General features: G+C 52.5%; 1 protein-coding gene across 1 annotated transcript; it reads right to left on the reverse strand.

The window, feature by feature from the left end:
- Positions 1-3,910: 3,910 nt before the first annotated feature.
- LOC136750756 (sodium- and chloride-dependent GABA transporter 2) lies at positions 3,911-11,372 on the reverse strand. The gene is made up of 14 exons (XM_066705799.1): positions 11,082-11,372; positions 9,608-9,742; positions 9,281-9,421; positions 8,901-8,973; positions 8,512-8,644; positions 7,751-7,885; positions 7,530-7,633; positions 7,062-7,186; positions 6,714-6,826; positions 5,942-6,079; positions 5,643-5,745; positions 5,266-5,366; positions 4,977-5,147; positions 3,911-4,867 (listed from the first exon to the last, which is right to left on the reverse strand). The coding sequence occupies exons 1-14, from the start codon at positions 11,290-11,292 to the stop codon at positions 4,730-4,732; spliced, it is 1,821 nt and encodes a 606-aa protein (XP_066561896.1). The 5' UTR covers positions 11,293-11,372; the 3' UTR covers positions 3,911-4,729.
- Between the last annotated feature and the right edge of the window lie 754 nt (positions 11,373-12,126).

A 12,126-nucleotide genomic window follows, 5' to 3' on the forward strand; every position in this document is an offset into this window, starting at 1 on the left:
CAGTCTGGGGATGCCAGGCTGGACAATGCATTTATAGAGCAATGACATTCCTGCCTCCACTACTTCACCAGTTGGTCACAGCAGAGAGAGAGAGAGAGAGAGAGAGAGAGAGAGAGAGAGAGAGAGAGAGAGAGAGAGAGAGAGAGAGAGAGAGAGAGAGAGAGGAGAGAGAGAGAGAGACATTCCAAACAGATAACCACTCCTACAATTTCTTCTTTTACTCCGAGACACACACACACACACAGGGTGGGGGAAACACTGATGTTTGGTTTGGAAATGTGGAATCAGGGAAGCGTACCTCCCATCTATTTAAAGGGAAGAGAAACCCCGAGGCGCTCCTCCTGCCCGGCGGACAGGGCGGCGCTGCGGAGAGGCGCGGCGGGTCACGGTGTGTCGTCCCGGCTGCGCTGCTGCCCTGCAAACTCGGGGGCATCTAGAGACCCCCGTCTCTGCTCCGGACCGGGAAACAAGTCTTGCGCTGCTGCTAGCGCATAATTCACTGATGTATGTGTTTACTGTTATTATTACAATAACGCAGTTGACACACACACATAGAAACATGCATTTATCTTGATACGTGTATGTATTAGGGAACAGTGCAGTCAGTGTGTCAGAGTTAAGTTCACAGTGTAGTGTGTGAGTGTGGCAGTGTGTCAGTGTGTCAGTGGTGCACAGTGTGGTGTGCCAGTGTGCCAGTGGTAAGAGTACAGGGGGCTGTAGTTTGATGGAAGGTGAGAGCACAGTGACAGTGCAGGGTGGCAGCTGTCTGGGGTGTCTCTGAACACCATTAATGATCAGCTGCAGATCTTATCGCCCTTCACACATACTCCCCAGGGTGCCTGAGCTAACCCTGGAGAGACCGCTCGCCACCACATGCTGCCCCACCCGGCACGCTTCTCCCTCTCCTCCGAGCTGAACCAGCAGAGCGCCAGAGCACCGGACACACACGCAACGACGCACTGCGGTCACAGCCAGTATCCTGTTCCTCCCCACCAGACAAAAACGCTGAGCTCCCCTCTCTCTCGGAAATATCATAACAATATAGATTACACAGCACATGCATATTATGTGTCTATATCTATATATTTATCTGACTGGTGACACCCGAGACACCGCAGTCTGGCTCTCACGTCTCAGTGTCTAGAATGCAGCTCAACCGACTGGCAAGAGGACCCGGGGACTGCAGAGGCGCGGTCAAACCCACATACCAGTGCTGCAGGGCTGGGAGGTTACTGGTCAGTGGCAGGAAGAACTGGGGACTGGGAAAATGGGAGGGTGTTTGTGTAGGAGCTGAAAGAAAGAGGGAGAGAGAGAGGGGAAGAGAGGGAGAGATCATGGGTTAGTAGGGAGGAGTGAGGCACTGGGACACAGAAAGAGATGGAGAGAATGTAGGCCATGTAGTGGAGGGAGGGAAGGAGGGAGGGAGTGAGAGAGAGACAGAGGGGAGAGGGGGAGGTGGTGCAGGCCAGTGTTGGGAGTGGAGGAGTGGGAGAGAGGGTTTCGAGGGAGCGAGCGCCAGTGGGTGACGCTGGGGGAGCTGGCGGGGGTGGGGCCGAGCTGCCAGCAGACTCGTGACCCGCTCTGAACTGCCTCTCTCCCAGAACAAAACCCTGCGCGGAGGTGGGGGGCACAGCAGCCGTATGCCGCTTTCTCACAAACCCGACACAATTTTGTTGCGTAAGCCCCCATGTGCCGGACCACGCCCACAGTGCCTGGGAATGCGACCTTGACCCTGAGGGGGTTTTGGCGAGGGTCCCTGTCTGTGGGTCTGCTCCTGGGGGGCTCACAGCCACAAATGGAACGATCGCCTAAAGCAGCAGGGTGAAGGGTCTTCTTAAAGCAGTGCTGTGAGCCCCCAGGCAGCCCAGCTCCCAGTGCTGAGTCTGTCCAGTGCAGCTCTCAGGACGGCATCGGGACCACGCAGTTGACTTTGTATACAGCGTTCAGCATGTCTTCCATCTCGTCAGGGTGCAGTGGTGCTGGCCAGGTCAGGGTTACAGGAGGTCAGGTTACTCCTCTCTCTGTCTCTCTCTTTCCCCTTCCCTGTTTCACAACCTGTGAAGAGGCAGCACCACACCTGCCCGCCAGGTGGACACCGGCATTGGGGTCTCACACAGGGACTCACGCAGGCGGCATTGCCTGCAAAGTCAGACCCAGAACTGCACAGTCCTGCTCTGGGCTGTGCAAACACAGACACACTCACATACACACACATACACGCACACATACACACACACACATATACACATACTCACTCGGTAATAATTACTACTGCACTCACACATGTCAGAGCACACTCGCGCGGGGACAGACTGAGCCCTGGCACACATGTAGTCCCACGTGCCCCCTCACTCCCTCTCTCTCCCTCTCTCCTCTCTCTCCTCTCTCTCTCTCTCTCTCTCTCTCTCTCTCTCTCTCCTCTCTCTCTCTCTCAGGCAGGACCAGAGACAGGGACTGCGAAGGATCAGCTCTAATCCCTGCCATCTGAATCAGACAGTGCTGTGCCGAGGCTGCTGCCCTGGCACACTGATCAGCTGACCCTCTGTTACCCACACTGCCATGCCATGCTGACCCCAGTACCCCTTCCTCCTCCTCTGCACAGATCACACTGCAGGGAGATGATCCCAGGACCAGCCAGCAGGCATCGGTGTGGGTGTTAATTATGGCTAATTGACAAGTGGGTCTGTGCCGTTTATGTAACAGCGCAGGCCCGGGCGCAGTCAGGAGTCCCAGCTCGCTCCTCTCTCTCTCTCTCTCTCTCTCTCTCTTTCTCCTCCCCTCTCTTCTTCTCTGTCCCCCCATCTCACTCTCACTCTCCATCTCTTAAATTCTCTTTCATTCATTCAAATTCAAAGGTGGCTTTACTAGCCTGACCATCAGTGTTGCCAATCAGGTTTACACAGAATGAAACTAAATAACAGCAACATTCATAAATACATCAATATCAACATACACATACATACTCTCTCTCTCACATGCTTGGACCCGACCTGAGCATCTCCAGCGTCTCCCTGCCTGCTCGAGTCTCTCGCTGCTCACCACTCAGCACTCTGTCTCTCTCTCGCTCACCCCTCTCTCCGGAGATTTCACACCTGCTGCATCACACCGAGACGGGCACTTTTAACAGACTCGGCGTTCAGAAGTGATGTATATATAAACCTGAGTCTGGCGTCTGATTGAGCTGCCACTGGGCACTGAAACACAGCGCCCTGCTCTGACCGGCCATCTGCTCCGGGCTGCGATTGGCTGAGGGGACTGCTGGGCGAGGGCGCGGTGAGCCTCTCCATGGCAAAGTCTCCAGAGGACGGTCCCGGTGAGGAAACCAGGAGGCTGATCCCAGAGTATCTTGGCAACAGGTGGGACAACCAGGGCACGGGGGCGGAGCTAGACTCTGATCACAGCCTCTTCCTTCTGGAGGGCTGGGCAATGGTGCTGCTCTGAACCCAGGTGGCACAGTGCCCTAGGCCCGCCTCTCCAGACACTGAGCTGCCAGGAGTCGCAGGAGTCTGGAGGCGGATTGACCGGCAACACGGCTCAGTGCGGGGGTGTGGGGGTGCGGGGGTGCAGCCCTGGAGAGCGGGGCTCCTGCGCGTCTTGAGGGGAGCGTTAAACATGCTGCTCAGTGAACTGTACCGGCGGATCAATGATATCCTTTCAGGGTTTGATGAGCACTGATTCAGCCCTGGAGAGATGGTCACAGTTCCAGCTGATTGAACTGAGCGCGGGTGGTGGGGGGGGTGTAAACCTTTGACTGACTGCATAGAAATCAATGGAGCAACCGTCCAAAATTCCCCCCCACCCCGCCCCTCCCTTCCTGCCTCAACTCCGTTCATCCAACTGGGAGGCACCGAACACAGAGCCTGCATTCAGATATAATGAACGTGTGAATAAATGCGGATGACCATAGCTGTACTGCAGCAAATAAAGTACTTTATTTATTCATCCTTTACTTAACAATATGATAGCATGTCAATGTTCTGTATTCTCTCATTTCCTGTCCTGAGGAGCGCGTTAGGGATCATGTTTAAATTGCATATAAAAGAGTCTGAAGATATGCTGCCTCAGCAGGACCTGCCCTAAATAAACAGCAGAGAAACATGGCCGAACAAACCAGCCACAATATAAAACATCCTGTTTCTTCCGACACCTATTACTACCAGCAAGAGCCCAATACAATATCTTTAAAACAAAAAGCAACAAACACAGAAACCCCCAGAAGAGCCGCACTGAGCCTCAGCTGCCCCCCCGACATTGAGACTCCACTAGCACAGAGCCCTGACAGTGACAGTGATGGTGACGGTCAGCCACCCCACACCCCGGTGGAAAGACCCACCCAGCAGGACCCTGTGAACTAATACACTTTCATTACACTGAACACGGGCGTGTCGTTTGTTCTGGTGGCAGTGCTGTACAGGCAGGGACTCACTCGGCAGGACTGCAATGGACTGAGCGAGTACTGTAGTATCCAGACAGTATACTGCCGAACAATTACATTATATTTACAATACTGATGATGCACTGCAAGTATTGACTATACCGATGGTATGCTGTATGGACTGTCCTTTTAAACTGCATTGTACAAGTAAGCTGTATAAGTACAGCTCTAATAATGCTACTTGTCCTAAATAAGGGTGGTGGGCACAACAATGTCCCAGTGGACCTGAGAGACACCCTGGGACGCTGGACACCCTCCTCCTTTCCCACCACCTTCCCCTCCTGGGACAGGCCCTCAGTTCACCAGGGCCTTGTCCCCGTGTTTGTCTATCATGGGCACTAAGCTGGGGTCAGAGTTCAACAGGGATCTGTCCTCTTTCTGCTTCTTGGTCAGCGGTATGTCATCGGCAGGGCGGCAGAGCAGACGGAGACGCTGGGGGATGACAGACAGACAGAAAGACAGACAGACAGATGAGCTGGACATCTCTGACTGCTGGTGCGCTCTCCTTCGTCCTGACCAACCGACTGACTGACTGACTGACCTGCAGCAGGGGCCCCTGAGAGCTGAGCAGGGAGTACAGCACCCACAGCGGGAGGAGCACGATGGAGGAGAGAGCCAATAGCCAGCCCAGCCCATACGCCCAGCCTGGGTACACATAGCTCCCGTTCATGGTGAGAGGGGACCACTGAACCAGAGAGAATGTGAAGGTCGCCTGAGAAGACAGAGAGACAGGGAGACAGAGAGACAGGTGATGTCTTCATTACACTTGCACGCTTTCTGGAGTGTTTAATTTGCTTTGCTGGCAAAATATTTGGATGGGCGGGGCTCACCATACAGACAATGGGAGTGAAGAAACGCCAGCAGAGGCTGAAGACGAGCCAGGGCCGGTAACCGATCATGTCCTCTATGTTGTCCAGGAACCGGTCAGCACCTGGCAGGGGAGAGAGGAGGGTCAGCAGGGGACTGGAGAGTGAGGTGCTCAGAGAGGGATTGGAGAGGAGGAACAGGAGACATAAGCAGGAGAGAGGAGGTCGCTAAGATGCTGCGCACTGAGACAGGTTGTGCCCTTGGGAGTGCAAAACCAGCTCGTGTGGGACAATGCCACCCCATGCCCCTCCGTGGTGCCGGCACTGCCCAACGCTCACCCATCTCTGTTTCTAACTGTGTGTGTACTGGGCGGCCACCACTTCAGTAACTGCACACTCACCGTACACCCAGCCTATCCCCACCGACTGGCAGATTGACATCAGCAGCAGGACGGGTCCGGTGCAGGCGTAATGATCGTAGATCTGGAATATGTACAGGCCTCCCTGTAGAGAGAGAGAGAGAGAGAGGATTACAGGGATGGCAGTGCAGCACCTCCAAGACTAGATTGTCCCAAGTCTGAGAGATGCCAAGACATCTGTTGGACCGTGACTAGCTGCTGCAGTGAAGGACATGCACTGTTATGACAAATTGGTGTACGAGTGCTGGTCCTCAGGGGTATCAGTGGGGGCGCTGTCTCACCGGGGTGACCATGACCAGGCCCTGGAGGAAGCACGCCACACAGATCAGGAGCAGGAGCAGCTCTCGGCGGTACCCTTTGAGCATAATGGCTGGGTACAGGTCAGTGAGGGATGTCATCAGGGACTCCAGACACACGAACTTGACCCCGAGAGAGGAGACATACAGGCATCAGACACGCAGAGACACGCAGAGACATGCAGAGACATGTAGAGACACGTAGAGACACACAGCGGTATCCATAGACATGCAGAGACATGCATAGGTATACATAGACACGCAGAGACACGCAGAGGTATACATAGACACGCAGAGACACGCAGAGACACGCAGAGGTATACATAGACACGCAGAGACACGCAGAGACATGCAGAGGTATCCATAGACATGCAGAGACATGCAGAGATATACATAGACACGCAGAGACACACAGAGGTATACATAGACACACAGAGACACGCAGAGACATGCAGAGGTATACATAGACACGTAGAGACACACAGAGGTATCCATAGACACGCAGAGACATGCAGAGGTATACATAGACACGCAGAGACACGCAGAGGTATACATAGACACGCAGAGATATGTAGAGGTATACATAGACACTCAGAGACATGCAGAGACATGCAGAGGCATACATAGACACACAGAGACACGCAGAGACATGCAGAGGTTACATAGACACGCAGACACATGCAGAGACACGCAGAGACACGCAGAGATACAGAGGTGGAGCAGATGGGAGACGGGGGCAGGGGATCATGGTGCTCACCTGGGTGTCCAGCCCCAGCATGATGATCATGAAGAAGAAGCAGGTGGCCCAGAGCTGGGGCAGGGCCATCATGGCCACCGCCCATGGATACACGATGAACACCAGCCCAGGACCTGCACACGCACACGCACATGCACACGCATCACCCACGGATTCCTGCTTGACCAGGGACTCACACTCAGTTCCTGCGGGGCCCTGGTGTCTCCTGATTATTGGAGTTCTCTGGAATACTTCAATAATCCACTTTATTATTGTAATCGATGCACAGAAGACAGTGGACCCTGGTTCGAGACCCCCGCCCCACCTGAGCCCTCCACTCCCCAGCGCCGCTGCCTGCCCCTGGCTCACCCAACTCGGCCACCTCAGTGATGGCCAGGCCCTGCTCCTGCGCCATGAAGCCCAGCACGGAGAAGATGGCGAAACCAGCCAGGAAGCTGGTGGCGCTGTTCAGGAAACACAGATACAGACTGTCCCTGCAACACACGAGGCGGGGGAGGGGCGCACAGTCATGAACCAATCAATCAATCAATCAATCAATCAAACCAGTCTTTTTAATTGTGTAGTGTGTGGAGAGCACCAGCCTGACTGTAACAATATGTATTCAAGTGTAGCTCAGAAGTGCAATGAACTTTTTTAAATGTCTCTTTTCATAGATTTCACTTAAATCTTGTTTTCAGATTTAGTACATAATTAAGCCTTCTTTTCCACATTTTAAAATACTTCAATTTTTAAAATAAATACTTAAATGCTAAATGTTGAACTGTGCTGTGCTGTGCTCAGCTTAGCTGTATCGTACTGTGCTGTACTGGGTCTCACCTGAGGCAGTTGTTGTTGTACTTGTTGTAGCTGCCCATTGCTGTGAGGTTCCCAATGCCGATGCCGTAGGAGTAGAACACCTGAGTCCCTGCGTCCATCCACACCTGTGGACAGACAGAGGACAGACAGAGGACAGACAGGGGACACACAGTTACAGGTACAGGTGTGTGAGTGAGTCTGGAGAACAGAGCCTGCATTGCCCGTCCACCCCAGTGCCGTACCTGAGGGTCACTGAGTCGGGACAGGTCGGGGTACAGGTAGAACCGCAGGCCCTGGGTGGCGCCAGGCAGAGTGATGCCTCGGACCAGCAGCACCAACAGCATCAGATAGGGGAAGGTGGCGGTGATATAGACTACCTACAGGACAGAGAACAAACAGCACTACACACTGATACAGCACAGCACAGAGTTACACACTGATACTGCTCAGCACACAGCTACACACTGATACTGCACAGCACAGAGCTACACACTGATATAACACAGCACACAGCTACACACTGATACTGCACAGCACAGAGCTACACACTGATACAGCACAGAACAGAGCTATACACTGATAAAGCACAGCATAGTTACACACTGATACAGCACATCACAGGGCTACACACTGATACAGCACAGAGCTACACACTGATACAGCACAGAGCTACACACTGATATAACACAGCACACAGCTACACACTGATACTGCACAGCACAGAGCTACACACTGATACAGCACAGAACAGAGCTATACACTGATAAAGCACAGCATAGTTACACACTGATACAGCACATCACAGGGCTACACACTGATACAGCACAGAGCTACACACTGATACAGCACATCACAGGGCTACACACTGATACAGCACAGAGCTACACACTGATACTGCACAGCACAGAGCTACACACTGATACAGCACAGCAGAGTTACACACTGATACAGCACAGCACAGACAGCAGAGATCAGATGTCTCCTGCCTGTAAAGGGGGCTCACCTTGCCTGTGGACTTCACCCCCTTCCACACGCAGAAGTAGCAGGTGACCCAGACCACCAGCAGAGACAGGGCCAGGGGCCAGATCACAGGGCCCAGCTCCTCTATCCCACTGGACAGCTTCAACACCTCTCTCCTGGGAAGAGACAAGACACACACACACACACATATATATGTGCATGCAGACACACATGAACACACAAGCACAGTGAGTCACACATGGACACACACACACACACACACACACACACACACACACACACACACACACAACCCTGGCTGGACAGATCTAGCACTTCCCCACCACCCCCTGTCCCCTGTCCCCTGTCCCACTGTCCCCTTCACCACCCGTTCCTCCAGACTGAAGCGCCAAGACACATGGTGCCACTCACTCCCAGAACTCCGTGACCGGAGATGTGCTGTTCTCCGCAGCCGTACCGTTGGTGCCGAACTCCACACAGGAGGCTGCCAGAGAGAGGACGGGACAGTGTCTGTTAGAGGTATAATCAGTAGAATGTATTGTCCCCCATTTCCCTGCTCCTGAGTGCTGGCCTGTGTGTCGATGCTTTGGCAACACTGATCAAACTTGGTCTTGCCAGGATAGCTGTTTGTGATGCAGGTTCTCAAGGACCATGGTCTCTGCCACCCTCCCCACTGTCTCCACCTCCTCTGTATTTCAACATCTTTACAGGGCTGCCATTCACTGGGAAGAGTGGTGGAGTCAGTGGGCACACAGGCAGACTGCATAGGTGAGTCTTCTGCCCGGGGTTACCTGTGTTCCAGGTGTTGGTGCAGCTGGCCCAGGGCAGGACCGATTGGAAGCTCTTCAGCAGGTAGAACAGCGCCCAGGCCAGGATGATGATGTAGTACACAGAGCCGTGGAAGACGATCACCTGGCTGGCGTAGCCCAGACCTGCGGACAGTCGCAACCACACAGGAACAGCCATCGTTTAAATGTAAGGTAGAGTTGTTTTTATAAAATGTTGAATCCCTATATAAGGAACTAGAAAATATCAGTTTTAATGTCATTATAAAATTATATTAATAAGGAAAATGTCATCATTCGGACAGGAGCTGGAGGCAGCGCATGGAACTGTACCTCCTAACAGGGGGCAGATCTTCGTCCAGGCGGTGATCCCCCCCTGGCTGGTGAGCTGGCCTAGCGCTGTCTCCAGCAGGAACAGGGGGATGCCACACAGCACCAGGAACAGCAGGTATGGCACAAGGAACACACCTGGGGGAGGCGGAGTGGAGGAGTGGGGAGGAGAGGAGGAGTAAGGCATGAGTAGGGAGGAGTTGTAGGGAGTTCAATACTCTTACCTGGAGTTCCTCAGATCCATTCCTCAAAGGCCAGAGTGGTCTTCCTTATACCCTGAGATTTTAACTAATTTAAAATGAATTTAACTAATGAGTCACTCAGCTGAACCAATTTACAGCCTGGATTGACGCTAGGACCCTGGGTGTGTCTGCACAGATCTCCGGACCCCCAGGAGCTGAAGTCACTTTGCTTCGCGGTGTACGAATGACACCCATACGTCTGCTTTCTGTCTGTGTCTGGAGACGTCTGTAGCCGACAGAGACACGCTCTTCTCAAAACAACTGATTTCACTGCCTTGCCCTGACATGGTCACTGATGCAGGACAGTGCCCTGTCTAGATGCCAAATATATTATATTCGCACCATTGTTGCAGCAAGATTGTGTAACCCATGCATGAAGTTCAGCTTTGTGTATCGCACCGGAGAGACTGCAGTAGTTCTGTGTAGCTGATTTGTAGAAAAACACTTTCATCCAAGGCCATAGAGAAAACAGAAGACACAGGAGAGGTGTGATAAAGTCTGGGGTTCCTCACTGACGTCATGAAGTTACAAAGGGAGGCATCTTGTATGATAGTATGTTCTTTAGAAAAACTTTAGATGTAGCTTCCTGACTGGCCGTCTCCAGAGCGCTTTGTTGTAGCTGAATAAACTATTTGGTATTATTGTAGATAAATCGGGACCTGAGTATTACTTGTTAAAGGAGTACATCTCTCCCTATCAGTCACATTGATAACGAAACCGTCCTGTTGAGTCGTCCACAAGGTCACAGCAGTGCTGAGGTGGAATTGTACCAAAGGTTACGACATACCGACTCATTAGCTGTATTGTTGATTATTCAATAGCCAATAAAATCCGTTAGCCTTGCATATGAATCAGTATTTAATGCATATTCATTGATTCATCCAGTTATCCCCAGACATGGACTTTGTGCGCTTTCGAGACCTTAACCTATAAATAACAACACCTTCTTTTCTCGGGGCTCCACAGGGATCATTCGTGAAGCTGCAGTCAGACCCGTGCTCTAATAACGCCGTCAGACATGAAGACGCTATATTGACAGAGCAGTTCAGGAGAATCACACTGTTGCAATATCTTCGTGACAATTATTTTCCTCCTGCTGTGCACAGTGGCTGTACACCGATATGACAGATATGTACAGTTAAGTGCATTTTAAGTATACTATAATGTTCTGAAGTAGCTACTATTCTTTACTACAGTAAGGTATATGTACAGTTCACTCGTTTGTCCTCACTCACCTCCTCCGTTCTTGTAGCACAGGTAGGGGAACCTCCACACGTTGCCCAGCCCAATGATCTGGCCAGCCACAGCCAGCAGGAACTCAGTTTTGTTGGCCCAGTGTCCCCTCTCTCTCAGGGGCTCCCCCGCCTCTTTCTGCTTGCCTTTTCTCTCCAGGCCCGTGACGCCCAGGCTGGGGCCCGACTCCTCCAGCACTAGCACAGCAGACATCGCTATAGGGGAGCAAACAAGGACTGCAGTGGGAGCAGCTGAATGGCAAATGAGGAGTCACTCACTCTGCAAACCTGCCCGACACACTGCCCAGCCCAGCCCAGCCCAGCCCAGCAAGTCACGTGACCTCAGGGTCCATGCAAGTAGGGTTAGCTTATCTCTGCTGTGCAGCTGCAGCCCTGTGGGTCTGCGCTGAAGAGGAAAAATATCTCTCCTATTGGCACACTGGACCAGGGGACCACTAGCTGGGTTCAGCTCTCGTTCACAGACAGGTTTTGCCAGTCAAGCTTGCAGACACTCAGGAGTATAACTGCTGTTTGCCTGCCTGCTTATACAAGAGAGATACCCTGAAACAAAAGGTATGAGACCTATGGTTTGGAATGGGATGTCTCTGTCAGAAAGTAGTCAATCCAGAAAGCACATCTCCAGTCCATTTCTCTGTCTCATGTTACACCAATATCATGATTGGTTGTCCCAGGTCCCACCATCAATACGCCCATTGAAGCTACATGTATACAGTATATGTCTGTATTGCTGCCAGTGCTCTGAAGAGTTGCTCCATCTCTTCATGAGTGACCTGTGGCTCTTCCCTTGCATGCATTGAATAAAATATCCGGAGTCCTGAGTCTCTGTGGATAACAGAGAATAAATCCACTGCAGTGAATCAGCTCACCTCATGCTCCTGGGATCCCAGACTGAGCCGGACAGGAGGTGCAGCAGGGCACCGTCACAGTCCAGCGCTCGGCCGCTGTGTGCAGTGTGTCCGAGGGGCTTGAGTTGTTTCAGTACGACATTACTGTGTGTCGCCTCGCGCGACCACAGGGCGAGGGCCAC

This window comes from Amia ocellicauda, chromosome 6 (assembly GCF_036373705.1).
Source record: "Amia ocellicauda isolate fAmiCal2 chromosome 6, fAmiCal2.hap1, whole genome shotgun sequence".
NCBI classification, from domain to species: Eukaryota; Metazoa; Chordata; class Actinopteri; order Amiiformes; family Amiidae; genus Amia; species Amia ocellicauda.

Coding starts and splice junctions, on each gene's coding strand:
- LOC136750756 (XM_066705799.1), bottom strand. CDS start 11,292: ATGTCTGCTGTGCTAGTGCTGGAGGAGTCGGGCCCCAGCCTGGGCGTC. Junction 9,743..11,081: donor GTGCTACAAGAACGGAGGAG/GTGAGTGAGGAC, acceptor CGCCTCCCCCAG/GTGTGTTCCTTGTGCCATAC. Junction 6,080..6,713: donor TGCTGGGGCTGGACACCCAG/GTGAGCACCATG, acceptor CTCGGGGTCAAG/TTCGTGTGTCTGGAGTCCCT.